This window comes from Cololabis saira, chromosome 3 (genome assembly GCF_033807715.1).
Source record: "Cololabis saira isolate AMF1-May2022 chromosome 3, fColSai1.1, whole genome shotgun sequence".
In the NCBI taxonomy this organism is placed as follows: domain Eukaryota; kingdom Metazoa; phylum Chordata; class Actinopteri; order Beloniformes; family Belonidae; genus Cololabis; species Cololabis saira.
In genome coordinates, this window is record NC_084589.1 from 49,256,691 (window position 1) to 49,278,356 (window position 21,666).

At 43.7% G+C, this 21,666-nt stretch overlaps 2 protein-coding genes across 2 annotated transcripts; both read right to left on the reverse strand.

Moving 5' to 3' along the window:
- Window positions 1–381: 381 nt before the first annotated feature.
- Window positions 382–13,706, reverse strand: LOC133440387 (NLR family CARD domain-containing protein 3-like). Its single transcript, XM_061717645.1, has 11 exons — window positions 13,625–13,706; window positions 9,840–9,972; window positions 9,239–9,352; window positions 8,651–8,729; window positions 8,092–8,299; window positions 5,707–7,489; window positions 5,238–5,411; window positions 2,050–2,223; window positions 1,686–1,859; window positions 1,098–1,144; window positions 382–967 (listed from the first exon to the last, which is right to left on the reverse strand). The coding sequence occupies exons 2-11, from the start codon at window positions 9,926–9,928 to the stop codon at window positions 444–446; spliced, it is 3,366 nt and encodes a 1,121-aa protein (XP_061573629.1). The 5' UTR covers window positions 9,929–9,972; window positions 13,625–13,706; the 3' UTR covers window positions 382–443.
- Window positions 13,707–20,930: 7,224 nt separating this feature from the next.
- Window positions 20,931–21,317, reverse strand: LOC133440746 (histone H2A-like). Its single transcript, XM_061718061.1, has one exon. The coding sequence runs from the start codon at window positions 21,315–21,317 to the stop codon at window positions 20,931–20,933; it is 387 nt and encodes a 128-aa protein (XP_061574045.1).
- Between the last annotated feature and the right edge of the window lie 349 nt (window positions 21,318–21,666).

The window sequence follows — 21,666 nt, forward strand, 5'->3', positions numbered from 1 at the left end:
GTGAATAAAGACCAGGATGAACCCTGGCTGCACAGCAACCTTGTGCACAGATCTGTCAGTAGGTTGTAACTTCATCTTGGCTGATTGCAGCTCAGTGATTCCTCTCTGACATCACAGTTGGTCACATGTGCAGCAAACTAACTGCAGCTGACATGAACTGAATTATCTCAGCTGAACGGAGCTGCAGAGAAACAACATGCTGCTTTTCACTGTGAAGCTCTGACTGGAAACAGACAGAAGAACAACATGTGGATCCTGGAATAACGGCAGCTTCCACTTTTAAAGGACTGGAAGAGGAAGAAGATCCCAAGGAATCATTTAGAACAGTTTCACCAACATTTGATTCAGGTCTTTTGGTGGAAACGGAGACAGACATGTACAGACTCAACTATCAGTCCAACAGAGACAGTTTCTCTGACAGGAGGAGACTCTTGAGACTGAACTCAACACAGACACACTGAAGAACCAGGATTGAACCTGAACCCAGGATAGAGAGGATCAGTGAATGTGGTGTTGAAGGTGTGGAGGTGGATCAGTCTGTCAGAGGAGACGCTGTAGAAGGACAGAGTTCCAGCAGGAACGTCCACATACACTGCTAATCTGTCAGAGACTGAGGAAGAGGAGGAGGAAGATGTTACTCTCTTATTGTGCCAGACATAGTAACCATCATCAGAACATTGCAGACTCCAGGACTGATCGTTCCTTCCAAACCTACAGTCATCAGAGATTCCTTTCCTTCTGATTCTTCTGTAACTCACTGATATCTCAACATTTCCTCTCCTCTGGACCTCCCAGTAACAGCGACCCGTCAGAAATTCTCTACACAGCAGCTGATCCCAGACATCAAACCTGTCTGGATGATCAGGATATGACTGATCCTCCTCCACACGTGTCATCTTCCTGTTGTTGTCAGACAGTTTGATGTTGTTGTTGACTGTGTTTGTGTCAATGGTGAGTTGACAGGAATCTGATGGAGAGAACAAACAATCCAGCTGCAATTATTATTGATCCGTCATTGATCATTGATGGACTCATGAATGAGTGATGTGTCACTGTGAAGATGGTTGAATGTGTGAATGAAATAAAAACACACTTACACTTCCTCAGACCTGGTGTCATCCATCGTTGTCCAGCAGGCTCCACCCTGAAAGGAGGAGGGGGGTCAGACCAGCTCAGTCTCTTTCAGCAAACATGGACATTACATGGCTCTCACACACTGATGAAGGAACAGTCCAACACTTGGACAGATGCACTTGAATGCAGCATCTCTGAAGTCCTGTCCTGTGGTTGTCACGTTGCAGCACAGTTTGAACACATTCTTTTCATCTGATTTCATCTCTGCTGAATCAGCAGCAGGAGGAGACCATGTGATGGATGACTGAAGGTGCAGCTGTTATTGTGCTGTAATGGGCCTGAAAACCACACTGCTGTGGTTCTGGGATGTTTACTGGGTCAAGAACGGCTCAGAGTTGTGAACTGGATCTATCAGCTCTGCTGCAGCACCAGATGAGCTGCAGCAGCTACATCTGCTCAAAGATCTCTGCTCAAAGTGTCATGGAAAAAGGCAGGATAAAAAGAGGTGATATAAAACATGTAAATGCAGATGAAAGGGTCACATCTCTTTTGTAATGTCCACAACAACACGATGAAGAGTCCAGCACACTGATGTCCTTCTGTCTTCATACCTGAGAGTGTCCAGTCTCCAGCGGGGATCCTTCAGTCCAGCAGACAAAAGCTTCACTGCTGACTCTCCTGGATGATTGTAGCTCAGGTCCAGCTCTCTCAGATGGGAGGGGTTGGAGCTCAGAGCTGAGACCAGAGAAGCACAGCCTTCCTCTGAGATCAGACAGTCTGACAGCCTGCAGACACACAACACACATGCAGAGACTCTGAAAGAACTGCTCTGGGACTAAATCTGACCCTGTCCTCGTGTTCACCTGATGATGGCGTTGAAGGAAATGTCAGAGGATCAGCAGAAACACATCAACAATCTTTCAATATCAACCACAGTTCTAACAGTCAACAGTTGAACACTTGGTGGATTCTGACCTGAGAGACTCCAGTTGACAGTGTGGACTCTCCAGTCCAGGACACAGTTTCTTCAGTCCTGAATCCTGCAGGTGGTTGTTACTCAGGTCCAGTTCTGTCAGACTGGAGGACTGAGAGCTGAGAACTGAGGACAGATGTGCACAGATGTTCTCTGAGAGGTTACAACCACTCAACCTGCAGAGGAGATTAAAGAGAAATGATTAGGTTTTTTAGGAACGTTTGTGTATAACTGTTATGGCCTCATAAAAGTAAAAAATTAGGCTCAATGAGACCATAGATAACATATTTAGGACGCCACACAAAGATTTCAAGGGTGAAAAACATATTTTATTGATTTGTTGTTTTTAATTTGCTGGGGAAGAAATAAACAATGAAAAGGGTTAACCCAAAAGTAAGAACCAAAAGGAGATGGAGATCCCGGCCAAATAGAACAAATGAGGGGTAAGCATAGGGCTAGCCATGCGATGGGTCGTCGAACCATGCACTTTCCCCACTAAATAAGAAAAAAAAGAAAACCCAGGTAAACCTATAACCTAAAACAAACCGAGAAAACAGGACTACCTGCAATCTCCAACTCAAACTAAAATAACAAGCTAAAACTAGAAAATTTCAGAAAATTTTGATATGGGCATGCCCTTCTGCCCATTTGTCCCCTCTTGATGCTTTGGTTTGGGGCTGTAGTGGTTGTGTTCGGGGTGGTTCTATGTCAGTTTGAGGTGTTTATGGTTGTATTGCATTCATTAATAAACCACTGCCCCTGCTTCGGGGTTGTGTGCTTTAGGGTGATTAATAATGGCCAAGAAGTAGTTTAAGGTTGTTAATAAATCTTTGGGGATGGGGTCATTTGGCAGGCATTTTGAATTAGAATTTATTTAAATCACAGCTTCATGAAATTTGAATATGTTGTAGTCCGCAGCGAGGCGAGTTTTGAAACATTTGAATCATGTCCCTACGATAACCTGTTGCCTAGCAACAAACGTCCAAAGTCAAATGGACATATTTTTTTTTTATTGAAAGTTAAATATCTCAAAAACTGTAATAATTGGCATAATAATGTTGAAAGATCTTTTGGTCCGAAGTGAACCGAGTTTGGAAACATTTGAATGATGTCGCCACGATAAAGTTCGGCCGAGCAATAAGCGTCCGAATTTTCACCTTTTTTCCGCTTCTTGGCATCTAGCATTGCCACGGTAACGCTTTTGGCTTAGAAAAGTATTGCCTTTCGAGGCACGATGGATCCACATGTGTTTATGTATGCTATGTGTGGGTGCACATTCCGGTTCAGGCTACATTAATGGATAGGTTTTTTTTTCACCATGTTAAAAAGCCCCATCCAAATGAATGGGGCCATTTGGCATGGATTTTGACATTTGACTTTGCGTCCAAAGTTAAATGGATTTTTTTTAATTGAAAGTTAAATATCGCAAAAACCTTAAAATTAGCATGATGAGGTTGTATGGTCCTTTCGTGCCAATCGAGCCGAGTGTTTGTAAATTTTAACAATGTCTCTATGATAAAGTTTGGCCGAGCAGTAAGCATCCGAAATTTCGCCTTTTTTTTGCTTTTTGGGACCCGTGTTGCCACGGTAACACTTTTGACTGAGAAAAATTATACCCATCGAGGCACGATGGAGACGCATCCAACGATGTATGCCATGCATGGGTTCACATTGCGGTTTGGTCCGCATTAACAGACGAAAAAAGCGTGCGGAAAAATAATAAGAAACGGGAAACCTTTTCTGTATACTATTATATCGCCTTGATTTTCATGTTTTTTCTTGTTTTTTTGGGCGTGTCTTATTTTTTGGGGATTTTTTTTTCCATATCAGAGCGGGGCCATGCTGTACAAACACTGGTGTGCAGTGGGACTTTTGCGGCTTTAGCTTGTTAGCAAAATGCTAGCAACATTGCCCTTTGGGCCAGTCTGGACAATTGCAATATGGTCGTGCCACTACTTGGCATGCCCATAATAAGAAAATTCTGCCATTATGAACAGAGGAAAAATGAGGGTTACCTGTTCCCCAAAAAGGGAAACAAACCTTCCCCTGCTACTGCTGCCACCAGAGTGAGTGAGAGAGAGACCGAGGCGAAGAGAAAGTGTACTGTTTAGGTTCAAAACATTTATTAAGAAATTACCCTGTGCTATGCTTAACTATGAGTGATGTAGTGATAGATGTAGATAGATGTAGTGATAGAGCAAGTAACAGAAGTGAAGGTATTAGGGGATGTTGTAGAGAGTCAAATGTCCTGGAATAGATAAGTTGACCAAATAGTGCAGAGAATGGGTAGAGGTATAGCTTTGATTAAACACTGCAGGAAGTGTTTGCCTAATGATTTGATTAAACAGGTGATACACGATACTCCTGTCAAATGTAGATTATTGCTCCGTGATTTGGTCCAGTACAACCAAACGTAACCTGGCCAGGCTGCAGGTAAATCAGAACAAAGCAGCTGGCTGAGTCATTCAGCGCCTTTATCGGACCAGTGGAAGTATAATGAATCCCCATCCATCCTAGTGAAGTGGAGAATGTAGGATGCAATATTCATTGATGAGTTTAATCAATAAAGTAGTACTGACTAAAACACCAGAAACACTCTACAGAAGGTTATCATTTTTTTCACACAACAATCATTTGTCGACCCAGACATCAGCAGGTCATTTTCTGTTGCCTCCATGTAGAAGTAACTTAAAACAGAGAGATGGTGGTGTTAAGTGAATTACCAGACCTTTGGATTTTAGATAATATATAAGCTTTAAGAAGAAGCTCAAGTTATTTTTGTTTACTCAGGAGAATGTTATGTTATGAATTGGGCTATTAATCTGTTTATTGTGTTGGCACTGTTTCCTTTTCCTCAATTTCTTTTGTGTTTGTGTGTGTAGTTTTGCTAAACGGGGGTGTGGGGTGTTAAAATGTGAACAGCACATGGCAAGGTGGGTAAGGTGTCTTGCCCAAGGACACTACGACAGCAACTGGGACGGAGCGGGATTTGAACCGCCAACCTTCCGAATGGACGACTCGCTCTACCACTTGATATACTGCCGCCCCGGCATTAATGATAATGTTGTAATTCAGCTGATGAGTCTGATGAGACCCCAGAGAAACTGCTGTGAAAGGTCAGCAGCTAACGGGGATCTAATAAAATAACCAAACCAACATTTGTAAAGGTCAACACTTGGTGGATTCTGACCTGAGAGACTCCAGGTGACAGTGTGGACTCTCCAGTCCAGGACACAGCTTCTTCAGTCCTGAATCCTGCAGGTGGTTGTTACTCAGGTCCAGTTCTGTCAGACTGGAGGACTGAGAGCTGAGAACTGAGGACAGATCTGCACAGATGTCCTCTGAGAGGTGACAACCACTCAACCTGCAGAGGAGATTAAAGAGATATAGTGAGGTTATTTAAAAGTTGATAATGTCATTTAACAAAGAAATTAAGAATATATAATATCAATGGATGCTGATTATTTCATCTAATAATTAATAAGTATTGATCATAGTGATCATTGCATTTCTCTTCTCTGCATGTAAAATGTCCTGAGATGAATCATTAATGAGAACTGGTCCCACATGAACCTGAACATAGTTGAACAGTGAATTTAACTGGTAAGAACACAATATGTGATTGTAACTAAAACAGTTGTGTCCGTGTTCGTCCTTACACAACTTTCTTGGAGGCTTTGACCACTGGCAGCAGCCTCTGTAGCACCTCCTCTGAAGCTGAGTATTTCTTCAGGTCAAACACCTCCAGATCTTCTGATGACAGCAAGATGAAGACCAGAGCCGACCACTCAGCAGGAGACAGTTCATCTGTGGAGAGACGTCCTGACCTCAGGGACCGTTGGACCTCCTCCACCAGACAACCATCGTTCAGTTCATTCAGACAGTGGAACAGGTTGATGCTTTTCTCCACAGACAGATCCTCATTGATCTTCTTCTTGATGTAGTCAACTGTTTCCTGATTGCTCTGTGATCTTCTTTGTTTTGGTTTCAGCAGACCTCGTAGGAGAGTCTGATTGGTCTCCAGTGAGAGACCCAGGAGGAAGCGGAGGAACAAGTCCAGGTGTCCGTTTGGACTCTGTAAGGCCTTGTCCACAGCACTCTGATAGAGCTCAGTCTCTGCTCTTGTTTTAAACAACCAGAAGGTATTATTTTGTTCCTCCAGCAGGTTGACTCCAGACTTAATGAAGGTCCGATGGACATGAAGAGCAGCCAGAAACTCCTGAACACTCAGATGGATGAAGCAGAAGACCTGGTCCTGGTACAGGCTGCTCTCCTCTCTAAAGATCTGTGTGAACACTCCTGAGTACACTGAAGCTTCTCTTACATCGATGCCACACTCTCTCAGGTCTGGTTCATAGAAGATCAGGTTTCCTTTCTGCAGCTGTTCAAAAGCCAGTTTTCCCAGAGACTCCACCATCTTCCTGCTCCGTGGACTCCAGTGTGGATCCGTCCCAGCTCTTCCATCATACTTGACCTTCTTCAGTTTGGCCTGGACCACCAGGAAGTGGATGTACATCTCAGTCAGGGTCTTGGGCAGCTTCCCTCCCTCTCTGGTTTCCAGGACTTTCTCCAGGACCGTAGCAGTGATCCAGCAGAAGACTGGGATGTGGCACATGATGTGGACGCTTCGTGATGTCTTGATGTGGGAGATGATCCTGCTGGTCTGCTCCTCTTCTCTGAACCTCTTCTTGAAGTATTCCTCCTTCTGTGGGTTAGTGAACCCTCTGACCTCCGTCACCATGGAAACACACTCAGGAGGGATCTGATTGGCTGCTGCGGGTCGTGTGGTGATCCAGAGACGAGCAGAAGGAAGCAGGTTCCCCCTGATGAGGTTTGTCAGCAGCACATCCACTGAGGTGGACTCTGTAACATCAGTCAGGACCTCATTGTTGTGGATGTCCAGAGGAAGTCGACTCTCATCCAGACCGTCAAAGATGAACACGACCTGGAACTCTTCAAAGCTGCACATTTCTCTGGTTTCAGTGAAGAAGTGATGAACAAGTTCCACCAAGCTGAACTTTCTCTCTTTCAGCACATTCAGCTCTCTGAAGGTGAATGGAAGCAGTAACTGGATGTCCTGGTTGGCTTTGCCTTCAGCCCAGTCCAGAGTGAACTTCTGTGTTAGGACTGTTTTCCCAATGCCGGCCACTCCCTTCGTCATCACTGTTCTGATTGGTTCATCTCTCCCAGGTGGGAGTTTAAAGATGTCTTCCTGTCTGATGGTTGTTTCTGCTCTGTCTGGTTTCCTGGAAGCTGCTTCAATCTGTCTGACTTCATGTTCATCGTTGACCTCTCCAGTCCCTCCCTCTGTGATGTAGAGCTCTGTGTAGATCTGCTTCAGAAGGGTTGGGTTTCCTGCTTTAACAATCCCCTCAAACACACACCGGGACTTCTTCTTCAGCTTAGACTTCAGTCGCTTTTTACAAACTGCAGCAAAAGTACCTTAATAAATGTGGAAAAAAGAAACCAATGAGTGTTTATAAAGTTACAACTTAATTCTCATAAAGAATCAGGATGTGAACCGGCACTGATCAGCTCTAATGTTACGATGAGCTGTCCAATATTGAGTAGATTCACTTTTACCACCGAAACACCTCTGAACATTCAGGACGTGTAAGTGACAATAAAATCTGGGGTCCTGGAGTTTCTAGTACCAGGATGTTAGCAGTACAGCCCTGATGGGTCTTGGGTTTGTGGGTTGTTGTGTTCTTGTTATTGTTGTGGTGTCTGTGAAGTGGGTTTTCCAGGTTTAGGATTTGAAAACACCAGAATGTGATCTGATCAAATAACCTGTAGAACCATCAAGACAATGTGGAGTTCAGCAGGATTCCTGGAAGAGGAAAACCTGGACTAAAATATTCCGGTTATCTTGTGGTGTTGGTCAGTTAAACATATTAATGCTGTCCTGTACAGGGAGGGTGCTACTCTAGGGGGTGGTAACATGTGGGGACGAATGTTGTGGCTGATCTGTGAATGTTGTTCATTTCTTGAGGCATTCAGGTTCATTCATCCAGCAGCTTAAGTGTTCATATAAATCCTCTTACTTCTCTGCAGATGCTCAGCCAGCTCCTTCTGCTTCATTCTCCTCAGGAAGTTCACTGTGATTTTCACAAACGCCTCTCTGCTGCTCCTCTGCTCTTCATCCTCACCCTCCAACAGATGCTCTAGGGATTCTGGGTAATCTGGACTCAGACCCCTGTGGATCTTCTTCAGCTCGTTCTTCACAAACATGACGATGTTGTCCTCCAGCAGCTGGAACAGAAGACCACATGAAGGACACAATCAGACTGAAACCCCTGAGACAAACATCAGGTCCATGTTGGACAGACTGACAGTCCACTGGTCTCCAGAGACCAGCATGGAGACAAACACCGGACCCATGTTGGACAGACTGACAGTCCACTGGTCTCCAGAGACCAGCATGGAGACAAACATCAGACCCATGTTGGACAGACTGACAGTCCACTGGTCTCCAGAGACCAGCATGGAGACAAACACCAGACCCATGTTGGACAGACTGACAGTCCACTGGTCTCCAGAGACCAGCATGGACACAAACATCAACAGAACAGGTGGAGAAGCAGTTGTTGTTCATGTACAGACCAGAAATATGGAGTTCAGCTGTGTTTGATGCTGCTGGACAGACGGACCGCTGGGAGGCTCTGAGTTCTGCTGGTCCACTCTGTGGAGGAACCAGGAAGAATTAGTTCACATCATGTCTGTCCTCACAGAGACAAACACAAGCTGAAGGTCCATGAGTCCTGTTTGGATAAGGACAGTCCATCAGAGGACTGGTGGTGGTGAATGTTTACTAGTCCTGCTGATCCAACGAGAACATGTGACCTCAGTGAAAGCTCTGCTCATTCACATATTCCCAAGATCAAGTTCTGCTCCAAGAAAAGTTACGAAATCAAGAAGAGGGACAACTGATGGAGACATGAAGCAGCTGATGAACTCTGGATCATTATCAGGATCAGTCCTCTGGAAGGTAAGACCTCCAGATGTGTCAACCAGAGGAAAAAGCTCCTGACAGGAGATGAAGATCTATGAGGAGGAAGCTCAGATCACCATCAGGTGATGGAGGACCACAGGGGTCCAGGACTACGCGGATCTACTCAAGGAGAAACATGTGGACATTTCCTAACATGAGGACAGATTTAAATACATTTAATGCATTTAAACACATCTCACCTCTCTGAAGAACATTGGTCCCCTTTAAAGGTAATATATCTATGAGTTGACCGGTCGCTCTTCAAGGACAAACAGCTGGGTTCATGTTCAAGAGAGTCTCTTTTCTGATGGACCCTGATAGAAGACAAAAGTTCAAAATATATATATTCTATTTATATGAAAAATAAGTAATACAGATCAAAATATTTAGTCTATTTAAAAAGTATTAAACAAAAATCATTGGCAGCGTTTGGATACACTCACCTATTTGCAGCAGAACATTGGTCTCCTTTAAATTCAATTAACAAGTGTTTTGACCGGTCACTCTTCAAGGACACACAGCTGGGTCCAGGTCCAGGTCCAGGTCCAGGTCCAGGTCCAGGTCCAGGTCCAGGTCCAGGTCCAGGTCTAGGTCTAGGTCTAGGTCCAGGTCCAGGTCCAGGTCCAGGTCCTGGTCCAGGTCCAGGTCCAGGTCCAGGTCCAGGTTTAGGTTTAAGTTTAGGTTTAGGTCCAGGTCCAGCTCCAGGTCCAGGTCGATTCCTGTCATAATGATGTTTGGTGATGTGAGTCTTGAGCTCTGACATGCAGAAGAGTCAGGGACAGTTAGAGATGCTCATCTCACCTCTGATCTTTGCTCCGACTCTCATGTTCCCCACACAGAGAGGTTTTAGAGGGAGGGACTCCCTCCTCTCCGTCCTCACACTGGTCCATTCTGCTGAATTCACGTCCACATCAGCTCACACACACACCTTCACCTGCAGAGGAAACACACATCACTGGTACTGCAAACAGATCAGCTGATCCTGCTCTGGTTTGTTCCATTCTTTTCTTTTGTTTTTGCTTTTACTGAGCAGTAGAGGTCACTTTGCTCCATTTTTATATTTGTTTCTTTTTTATCCTTCAAATGTTGGAAAGATGAGACGTGATTGAAGAGGTGATTCTGTGAACAGAGTTTTCACTTTAAAAACTTGAAAATCTGTTCCTGTAAATGTGAGGAAGCTCAGAGGTTGATCTGCAGAGACAAAGGTTCAATGTGCAAATATAAGGAGATATAAACATGCTGTATCCACTGTAAACAAGTAATAAATGTGATATGAGGTGTGATGATTGACAGAGATCAGTGCTGGGTGTGTCTTGATAAAGAAGTCTTATGACCTGGGAGAAGAAACTTCTTTTACGTTTCTTAGTCAAAATGTTTCAGTTAATCACTAAAACTGGGAAACTGTATACACAGAAAATGGTGTTGATAATGCATATGAGTCTTTCTTAAGAGTGTTCACATCATTATACGATAAAAACTGTCCAATAAAAACAATAAAACGATACAGTGGAAAACATAAATACACTGATCGACCATGGATCACAAATGGGTTACAAAATGCCTGTAAAAAGAAAAATACACTTTATAGAGAATTCATAAAACTAAGAACCAAAGAGGCAGAACATAAATCACTGATTCTTGAGAGTTGGGACAAAACATGTCCGAACAAAGTCTAATTTATATTGAAAATCAAGAAATTCATCATGGTTTACATACTTACAAAGTAAAATCTAAAGGAACTGTGTATACCTATGTTCTTTTTATAATGCATTTTACACTTTTTCTGTGTGAATTTGTTTAAATGTATGGTCTGTAGTTAAGAGGTCCATGTTATAATACCTGTCCTCAGGAAGAGGTCACAGTATTGACCCACCAAAAAAACCTTTAAAAAACTATGAGTGCAAATATATATATTAAATAACAAAGAGTGGTCTTAAATAAATAAAACAATACATGAAGTGAACGTCAAACAATATTTTCCCTAAAGTCCTGCCTATCAAAGTTCTGTCCTCAGTTTCTGTCAACTCCGTCAGATTTTTTTACAATCCTCACTAAATCAGGAAATAGAATGGTCAGCTATTACCCTGAGTACCCTTTTCTCTCCCTGCCTGTTGTGAATGCAACGCTACCACACATACTCTGGTAGCTTTGACATTTTTGGATATTTTAGACAAATAATGTTAATATTCCTATGGTCACAGCTGGAACATGTCAACACCGTCTCTCTGTTATGATAATGTTTTTAAACAGTAGTGGATTGAATGAAGGTATTTTAGTATGGTTATTGAGACAGCTAGCAACTGAGGAAAAACCAGCTAGCTGCAGTGAACAATACACGTTTTAGCGGGAAAATACATGCCCTTTTGTCAACTCCGTCAGGTTCTACAACTCTGTCAGGTTCTACACCTGACGGAGTTGAAAAATCCACCTATAACCTCTTAATATGCTAATATAATATCATTTGTGAACATAGTAAATAATTAAAATATTATTTCAGGGTTTTCTTTATACATAAATGTACACATATAGCATGAATTAAATCATAACATATTACATTATTTGACCTTATACTGTATACCCTACACTTTTGACTTGTAGAGCATGGATAGGCTGTGGTCTGCTTAGTATTGTGTAACTTTCCCAGCACTTATATTATAATTATACTGTATATTACATTAAAGGACAAGTTTGTAGATTTTGACAACATATCGTGGTGAAATGGAATATTACATTGAATGGTCATCTCTATGGAGGGATCCACTTCTATGTTCATATAAAGGGCTCATGTTTCATTATTAGCATTATTAGTATTGTTGTTAAGGAATATCAATTTAAAATTTGAATCAAGCAGTGGAGGGCAGTCACACACACACTGTCTCTCTCTCACCCCCCCCCCCCACCCCCCATCCACACACACGCACACACACACCACTTAAAAAAGAGAATTTGCAGTATGATTATTATTATTATTATTATTATTATTATTATTATTATTATTATTATTATTATTATTATTATTATTAAAGAGTAGTTAGTTCTTCATATTTTGTCTCTTCCATCTGTTTAAAAACATATTTGTTCATTAATCAGTAATACACATCAGTTTTTTGTCAACACCATCAGATGTATGTTTTTGTTCATTTTTGAAAAAAACAGTTTATTCTTTGTTTTTGCTATGTTTATGTAAAAAAGGACCATCTGATCTACATCCTCTTATGTCTTATTTATCTAAACAAATTATTTTTTTCATTTTAAAATTAAAAACAAAGATTGAAAATGCTGACATTTAGAAATCTGGGTTTTCAGAATAGTGTGAAATCACAACATACGTTTATATATTTTATTTTTTTTTTACATATCAGAGTAACTAAACACTATACCAACATACTTCAGGAATTTAGATTCTTGTTGGACTGGAAGAATTCAAATTGTATACTTTTGAGTGTGTCTGAGTGGACACAAATCAAGTTCTAAAGTAAAGCATTTTTTTTTTTAAAGTGTTTTTATTTAGAACATGTTCCTTTACATTGTTAAAAAGCTAAGACCCTTCTCTACAGAAATATACAGTTCCAATGAATATAGTGTGCATTTAAAAAAAAAGATTCTTAAAACCTGTTTTGTCCCTTGTCTCCAGAATCCCTGTAATAAATGTGATATGAGGTGTGATGATTGACAGAGTTCAGAGTCCAGAGTACTGGGTGTGTCTTGATTAAGAAGTCTTATGACCTGGAAGAAGAAACTTCTTTTACGTTTCTCAGTAAAAATGTTTCAGTTAATCAGCCTGTTGTTTCTGACCCCCGTCTGCATGAACCTCTGGGGAACTTCGGTGTCAACAGTGATGCTATTGGAAGTTCAGTCAAGAAGACTTCTGGACGAAGATACGCCATCTTCAGTAGTTACACAAGTACCAAAGAACAACTTCTTCCAGGAACCAAACTGACTTTAATGCTGGAGACAACAGCTTAATTCCAGGAAATAAAAACACCTCACAGTTTGATTGATGAAGAAAAACTAATCACTAGCTGATCATCACTGTGTTTCTGATCTGTGGGTGCAGCAGCAGCTGCCTCACCAGCTTTTGTTCCATAAAGTGTTTTGCACCCAGCACACCGATGACGGAAAGGAAAGGTCTTAACGCAAAGTTCTACTTTTCTATGTTTACTTCAAAAACTGAAAAATCATACAAAATACAGAAGCAAATCCTTAAATTTTATAAATAAAATAAATTATGCTCGTCGAAAGCCTGTGTTGCTCAAAGGTCTAGTGACTTGTAAACATTCACTGAGTTACCGTATATTTACTCTACATACAGCAGCCAATAGAAATGCAATATTCTGTTTTGTGAGTAGTCACTGGTTTGAAAAAATATAAAACCAAAGTCTTACAAAAGGTATTATCTTAAACATAAATCCAATTTATGCAAAACGGCTCCAACAGATCAAAAATAAATCCAATAAAAATATTGTCATCTAACAATCATGTAGATTTGTTTTCATACACAAGAATGATCAAAGTCTGCAGTGAATACTTTCTCAAACCATGCAGAAACAAACAGGAAAGATCCTGAAGACAAATTTCAAACTTACAGTTTCTTCAAACAGTCCAAAGAGTTGAAGATGAAGATTCTGCAGTCTGATAAAAACCTACTGAGACGCAACTGAACTGATCCTGGAATGAGTCAGAGCTGGACCTGTGGAGGAGGAGGAGGAGGAGGAGGAGGAGGAGGAGGAGGAGGAGGAGGAGGAGGAGGAGGAGGAGGAGGAGGAGGAGAATGGATAGATAGGAGGAGGAGGGGCAGGTGGAAGGATGAAGAGTCTAATAAATAATCTTTCTTAACTGAAAAATTAAGGTGACAATTTATATTCAAGGTTGTTAATGAATTTCAACTAAATTATCAAGTAAATGAACTGAGATTTTTTTTTGGTGTATTAATTTATTTTGGGTCACCATTGTTTGGTTCACCACAGAATAAATCCCATGATTTACTGGCTCCTTTGTGTTTCTACCAACAATGTCCATCCAGTGGTCAGCTGTTGGTACTGTTGTGCAACTCAAGGTAGCTTGGCTGTCCAGTTATCAAGGCTAATGATAATTCTATTAAAGAATTATTAATAATTAATAAAGTTGACTATTTATCAAATTGTATTATCAAAAATGATAATTCTCGTAGGGGCACCACCGCCGGGGCCTTACTTCCGGTGGGATTCGATAACTAACAGCAGAAAATCAGTCTCATTATGATTTGAATTATCCTGCAGAACAGCAAATCTTACAGAATAACAGTGAAGGCGTGATATCCGAACACTAGGCTCTGCTTAAACAAATCAATTTGTGACCAAATCTTGCATGAAATAACACAACCACTCATAAAGAAATCAATCAGAATTTATTTACATACGGGTATCAAAAGAGATGTAAATAAGTACCCGAATAAATCTGATGGCACACGACATTATTATAAAACCATTAACTAACAAGAAAAACAACAATCAATAAAATGAAACATAAACGTTAAATGCATGGAATGAAAAAGAAAAGAAATCAAGCAATAATAACGAAGATATAGAACATCTACAGTTCAAACGGGCTCCTGTGGTCTTTTAAAGATGGACGCGCCCTCTGGGCCACGTGCAATTAGAACGGATGGTGATCCCGGTGTTAAACCGTGATCAACTGCAGAAAACAGCGCTTTAAAACATGAATGACTAGCAGAAAGTAGTGACTACAAATTAATGAAAACAGTCCTTATAATGATGGTGGTGTAATCTCAGCTCTGAACACAGATTTAGCTCTGTAACACTCCCAGTTAAACTCATACACCCAGGTCTCAAAACCTCACGCCTCCTCGGGTCTCCGGGTGCCGATCAGGGGTTCCTGCCGGGTCTTTGGTCGGAGTCCGATCCCAGAGAGTCCTCCCGCCTCTCCCGCTCCTCCTCCTGACTCTGGAATCACGAGAGGACGGGGGTACAGCTGAAGCAGCCGGCGCTCCAGCTCCGGTCCGGAGGCTATCACGTCGTCTCGGGGGCGCGCGGGGCCAGTCTACTTCTTCTGAGTGCTGGTGCCCGTCGGCCTGAGCGCGTGGCCCCGGGACGGGCAGCGGGATGCGTCTCGGTTCTGCGCGGGGCAGGCTGTCCACAGGTCCTTTCAGGTGAAGTTTAAGAGCAGAGAGAGAGGTTAGGAAAGAAGAACGGGTCTCACCCTGGGCCGGGGCCGAGCTTCGAAGCGGCTTCCCCCCCCTTTCCAGCTCCCAGGGACCGGGGACACGTGAAGCAGGACTCTGGATGAAAAGTTGAGACCGGGAGCTGATGGGGGCGGCTCCGTGCACCGCGGCTTCAACGGGCTGCAGGTCCACCGGAGCGGCCCGATGGGGCCTTACACCTCCCCCCAGCCGGGGGGAGAAAGGGAGATGGGATCTTGGCCCAGAGCCAAACGATCCAGCTCGGATGAGAGGGTGATCGGAAGAGAGGTGAAGAGGAGCAGCGGCAGGGGTTTTGATCCTACGCGCGCTGCGGTGACGTCATCGGTGCCTCATTGCGATTGGATGAGCGCCGATTGTAGGCGCCACCCCCCCCGCAAGGCATGCTGGGGGTTGTAGTTCAGGCAACGGCGCCATTTTATGAGGCACATTAAAGCGGAAAAGGGGGGGGTTCAAAGAAGCAGTACCATTTTGAGGTCTGGTTTTAGGGCTCCGCTGGTCCCGACCCCTGCTTAGGTGTCATAAAAAACCCCAAGGAAGTCTGTTTTCCCTGGCAGAAACCCTGCTGGGTCCTTGTTTTGATCTCCGGCCATGCCGTGGGGGTCGTAAACGGACTATCTCGACCCAGGCCGAGATAACCAGGAGTTAGCAGCAGGGGGTCGCAGGACTTCAGGAAGAAGGGGCAAAGTCTGGTTTTACAGGTCCTCATAATCACAAAATATTCATACATTTATAAGTCCAGATGATCACTGGGTGCGGCCCAACAATCCCCCCTTTTTAGATTTGATGAAGGACTGCAGGGTCCGCGTCGGAGCTAAAACAAACGGTCAGTCCATGTGATCATCAAACTCTGAGGGCTTGAGCTGGCCTGGTTAGTCCACTAGGCGAGCAATGCACAAAAATACGAAAAGAAAAACATATTTGAAGCAATAACATCATTCATTTACCTAACACAGTGATATCACTCTTAAAGTGCAGTAGATGAACGATAAAAGGAGGGGTTAGTTAGGTTTCAGGATGTACACTGTACCTAAAATCAAAAGCCAACAATTTAACCACTCTTTGATTAACTGCTAGGCGACAAAAACACACAAATTAACTTATGTCGGCTGTGGAAGCCTGGAAATTGTGTGTAGGCGTGAATTTTCTTTAACGCCCCAAAGTATCCTACCCCCCTTTCAGGTGTGGAGCGGACTTCCACTTCTGGGTCAGAAAAATTGTGAGGGGGCCGCTGCATACAAGGTAATGCAGCTGTTCAGTGTTCTTTTGCTAAAAGGTCAACCGTGGGACCCCCCTCGCTCTGAGGTACGGCGTCTGCGCCTTGGTTGTTAATCGTGATCTGTTCTCCTCTGGTTTACTTTAAGAAAACGCTGAGCTGCTTCTTCAGCGTCAGTAACAGTGAAAACTGGGAAGGGCCGCAGCTCCTTTCGGGTAATTAATTTTTGGCTTACTCACGGTGGCGTGACCAGGGGGCTCAGGGGATGAGATGACCGGGCTCGCCACCTTTTTGGGTCCAGCCTAAGGACAGACTTGCCTGTCGGTCCATCTCCATCAGCCTGGTCACCTCTGCTGGTTCTCCGTCCACTGCGATGAGCTCTCTGCCATTAATAACCACACCTCAGCTCACGGTCCAGGCCCCAGCGCTTCGCTTGGGATTCTGGCAAGAGATTACACTTATTAACGAAGTCGGCTCACGTTATCACCCAGATTAGAAGAAATTAAACCGATAACAAACCCTGAGAGACTGGGGTATTGGTTATAACCTTAGAAGCAAGAACCAACTGAAAGGAATTAATAAAGTGAATAAAAAAGGGAGGAATCTTTAAATAACTTTAAATTAAAGATTCAACTTAAAACACCGTAGAGATTAATCTGAGAAGATTAATAACTCACATGGGGTAATCAGCAACAGTTCGATTAATAGAATTAAAGAAATTAACTCAACCATTACCTTCAGTTAAGTATGGTTGCAAAAGGAAATTACTCAAACAGATTCACAAAAATTGAGTGGTAGAAAAAGTTCAGGTTAATAAAGTTAACAGAACTTAAAACACCCCAACCATTACCTTCAGTGAAGTAAGGTTGCAGAGGAAATCAATCACAAGATTAATAATCGTGTGATGAAAAATAAAAGTTCAAATTAATAAAATTAAAGAACTTAACAAAGCAACCAACCCTTAGTGAGGCGAGGTTGCCATTAGAACCGGGAGGGTTTTAAAATAACTGTAGGACTCAGATAATGAGAGGGGGAGAAAAATAAAAATATTTTCTTTCCCGATCAAAATTAATGTTCTGTTATTTCATACAAATTCAGTCACAATGTCGTTATTAGAGCCTCACACGGGGCACCATTTAATGTTGTGCAACTCAAGGTAGCTTGGCTGTCCAGTTATCAAGGCTAATGATAATTCTATTAAAGAATTATTAATAATTAATAAAGTTGACTATTTATCAAATTGTATTATCAAAAATGATAATTCTCGTAGGGGCACCACCGCCGGGGCCTTACTTCCGGTGGGATTCGATAACTAACAGCAGAAAATCAGTCTCATTATGATTTGAATTATCCTGCAGAACAGCAAATCTTACAGAATAACAGTGAAGGCGTGATATCCGAACACTAGGCTCTGCTTAAACAAATCAATTTGTGACCAAATCTTGCATGAAATAACACAACCACTCATAAAGAAATCAATCAGAATTTATTTACATACGGGTATCAAAAGAGATGTAAATAAGTACCCGAATAAATCTGATGGCACACGACATTATTATAAAACCATTAACTAACAAGAAAAACAACAATCAATAAAATGAAACATAAACGTTAAATGCATGGAATGAAAAAGAAAAGAAATCAAGCAATAATAACGAAGATATAGAACATCTACAGTTCAAACGGGCTCCTGTGGTCTTTTAAAGATGGACGCGCCCTCTGGGCCACGTGCAATTAGAACGGATGGTGATCCCGGTGTTAAACCGTGATCAACTGCAGAAAACAGCGCTTTAAAACATGAATGACTAGCAGAAAGTAGTGACTACAAATTAATGAAAACAGTCCTTATAATGATGGTGGTGTAATCTCAGCTCTGAACACAGATTTAGCTCTGTAACACTCCCAGTTAAACTCATACACCCAGGTCTCAAAACCTCACGCCTCCTCGGGTCTCCGGGTGCCGATCAGGGGTTCCTGCCGGGTCTTTGGTCGGAGTCCGATCCCAGAGAGTCCTCCCGCCTCTCCCGCTCCTCCTCCTGACTCTGGAATCACGAGAGGACGGGGGTACAGCTGAAGCAGCCGGCGCTCCAGCTCCGGTCCGGAGGCTATCACGTCGTCTCGGGGGCGCGCGGGGCCAGTCTACTTCTTCTGAGTGCTGGTGCCCGTCGGCCTGAGCGCGTGGCCCCGGGACGGGCAGCGGGATGCGTCTCGGTTCTGCGCGGGGCAGGCTGTCCACAGGTCCTTTCAGGTGAAGTTTAAGAGCAGAGAGAGAGGTTAGGAAAGAAGAACGGGTCTCACCCTGGGCCGGGGCCGAGCTTCGAAGCGGCTTCCCCCCCCTTTCCAGCTCCCAGGGACCGGGGACACGTGAAGCAGGACTCTGGATGAAAAGTTGAGACCGGGAGCTGATGGGGGCGGCTCCGTGCACCGCGGCTTCAACGGGCTGCAGGTCCACCGGAGCGGCCCGATGGGGCCTTACACCTCCCCCCAGCCGGGGGGAGAAAGGGAGATGGGATCTTGGCCCAGAGCCAAACGATCCAGCTCGGATGAGAGGGTGATCGGAAGAGAGGTGAAGAGGAGCAGCGGCAGGGGTTTTGATCCTACGCGCGCTGCGGTGACGTCATCGGTGCCTCATTGCGATTGGATGAGCGCCGATTGTAGGCGCCACCCCCCCCCGCAAGGCATGCTGGGGGTTGTAGTTCAGGCAACGGCGCCATTTTATGAGGCACATTAAAGCGGAAAAGGGGGGGGGTTCAAAGAAGCAGTACCATTTTGAGGTCTGGTTTTAGGGCTCCGCTGGTCCCGACCCCTGCTTAGGTGTCATAAAAAACCCCAAGGAAGTCTGTTTTCCCTGGCAGAAACCCTGCTGGGTCCTTGTTTTGATCTCCGGCCATGCCGTGGGGGTCGTAAACGGACTATCTCGACCCAGGCCGAGATAACCAGGAGTTAGCAGCAGGGGGTCGCAGGACTTCAGGAAGAAGGGGCAAAGTCTGGTTTTACAGGTCCTCATAATCACAAAATATTCATACATTTATAAGTCCAGATGATCACTGGGTGCGGCCCAACAGTACATAGTGTGTGTGTCATCAGAAATGCCACTTGTGGAGTGATTCATCGAGGGCGTGACACCTGCTTCCATCATGAAGACATCCCTTACTTGTCGTTCTTGAATATGTTTGAGTTGTTGACTCCAGTAAAGAATCAGGGGTTAGGATTAGATCCCACATATCCACCAGAAAGCTTACCTGTGTAGGATGGCCACCAATTATGACGTTCAAAACTTAGACATTAAGCATTTACTGTATATATCGCTGGAGGATTTTTTGGAGGATTTATAATTAACATAAGGGGCCCCATAGAAGGGAGGAAAAGGGATGGCTACTATTTATTTATGGCATTGATTGTTAGACTTTTTATCACATTTCTGGGTCTGGGTTATAAGTTTATGCTCATCCCACTCCGCGCCCAGACTCAGGGCAGAGATCCAGAAGGATCCTCTTGGTACCTAAACCCAAGACCTAGATCCAGACTAAACCAGCTGATGGTCCAGTCTTAGTCCTGGACCAGCAGATCCAGACTAAACCAGCTGATGGTCCAGTCTTAGTCCTGCAGGTCGGTGTGATCTGATACATCAGCAGGTTCCTCTAACGGAGCCAAGGCTGCCATTGGCATTTGCGGGTTCCGTCGTTGTGTTCCCACCTTTAGTTGTATGTTCAGACCATGTGGTTGATTGTGAGATTATTGCAGGCCCCTGGAGAGCTCCATCAGCGACCAGCTTCGTCACTCGCGACGCATCACTGAGAGGCATCGCAGATCCTTCCTCCCTTCTGCCATCAGACTCCAAAACCAGGCCTGATCACAGTAGTAATGGACAATAATAACATCTCCCTACCTCCTACGCATCCTAGCTGCTTTTTTTGGCACTGTTATTTTTCTTTCTCGTACTGCATTACTTTTATTCTCATTCCACTGTATATACTGTTTATATTATGTAATTATGTATTTTTTACTTTTTATCCTTCTTTCGCTGCATGTGTCTGTCACGTACTGCTGCTGCACAAAGTGAATTTCCCCACTGAGGGATGAATAAAGGACAATCTAATCACACACACACACAAATACACTGACACAGATGTGGCTTTTACCAAACTTGGTATAAACCTATATGTGCCATATTTCACCACACATGTAGTTATGTTATTATCTGTAGATAGGATCTCAGGTCTTGATTTCACCATTCAAAATGCACATTAACCTTTTTATATTTCTTATCCGTTTGCACTGTCTTGCACTGGGGAGGTGGTGCTGCTTTTAATCTCACTGTACCCGTGTATAATGACAATAAAGGTATTCTATAGCTATTATGTGGCGTGATGTTTTTGGGTTACATTTAAATAAGAAAGTAAAGACAGTCTTCGCAGTTCAACTGTAACTGACATTGCATAATAAAAGAGCCGTTGTGTTCCGGGGTTCAGCAGCAGCTTTACTTGGCCTTGGCGGCCTTCTCGGTCTTCTTGGGCAGCAGCACCGCCTGGATGTTGTGCAGCACGCCGCCCTGAGCGATGGTGACCCCCCCCAGCAGCTTGTTGAGCTCCTCGTCGTTGCGGACAGCCAGCTGCAGGTGACGGGGGATGATGCAGGTCTTCTTGTTGTCGCGGGCAGCGTTTCCAGCCAGCTCCAGGATCTCAGCGGTCAGATACTCCAGCACAGCCGCCAGGTAGACGGGGGCGCCGGCACCGACGCGCTGAGCGTAGTTGCCTTTACGCAGCAGTCTGTGGACACGACCCACTAGGAACTGCAGTCCTGCACGGGAGGAGCGGGTCTTGGCCTTCGCTCGGGCTTTCCCTCCGGTCTTTCCGCGGCCGCTCATGTTGATAAAGTCTTTCTGGAACTGGTGTCAAGAGAAACTGTGTCTCCAGCAGCTGAAAACTCCTTAAGTGTTGGGAAAGATATCTTGTTGTATCTTGTTGTTGTTGATGATGCATGACTGTGCTCTTTGCTGCTGTGAACTGAAATGTCTGATTGTTATACATTGTTTGTATATTGCAAACTTTCAATAAAACATAAAAAAGAGACACAGAAATAAAAGAGAATGTTCACTTAACTATAAATCCTTGTGTGGACACTGGATAAAAGGCTCCACTTCACTCCGACATGTTAATCAGTGTGTTCGTGTGACGTTGCACAACATGTTATATGAAAAGGCCCTGATTTACTAA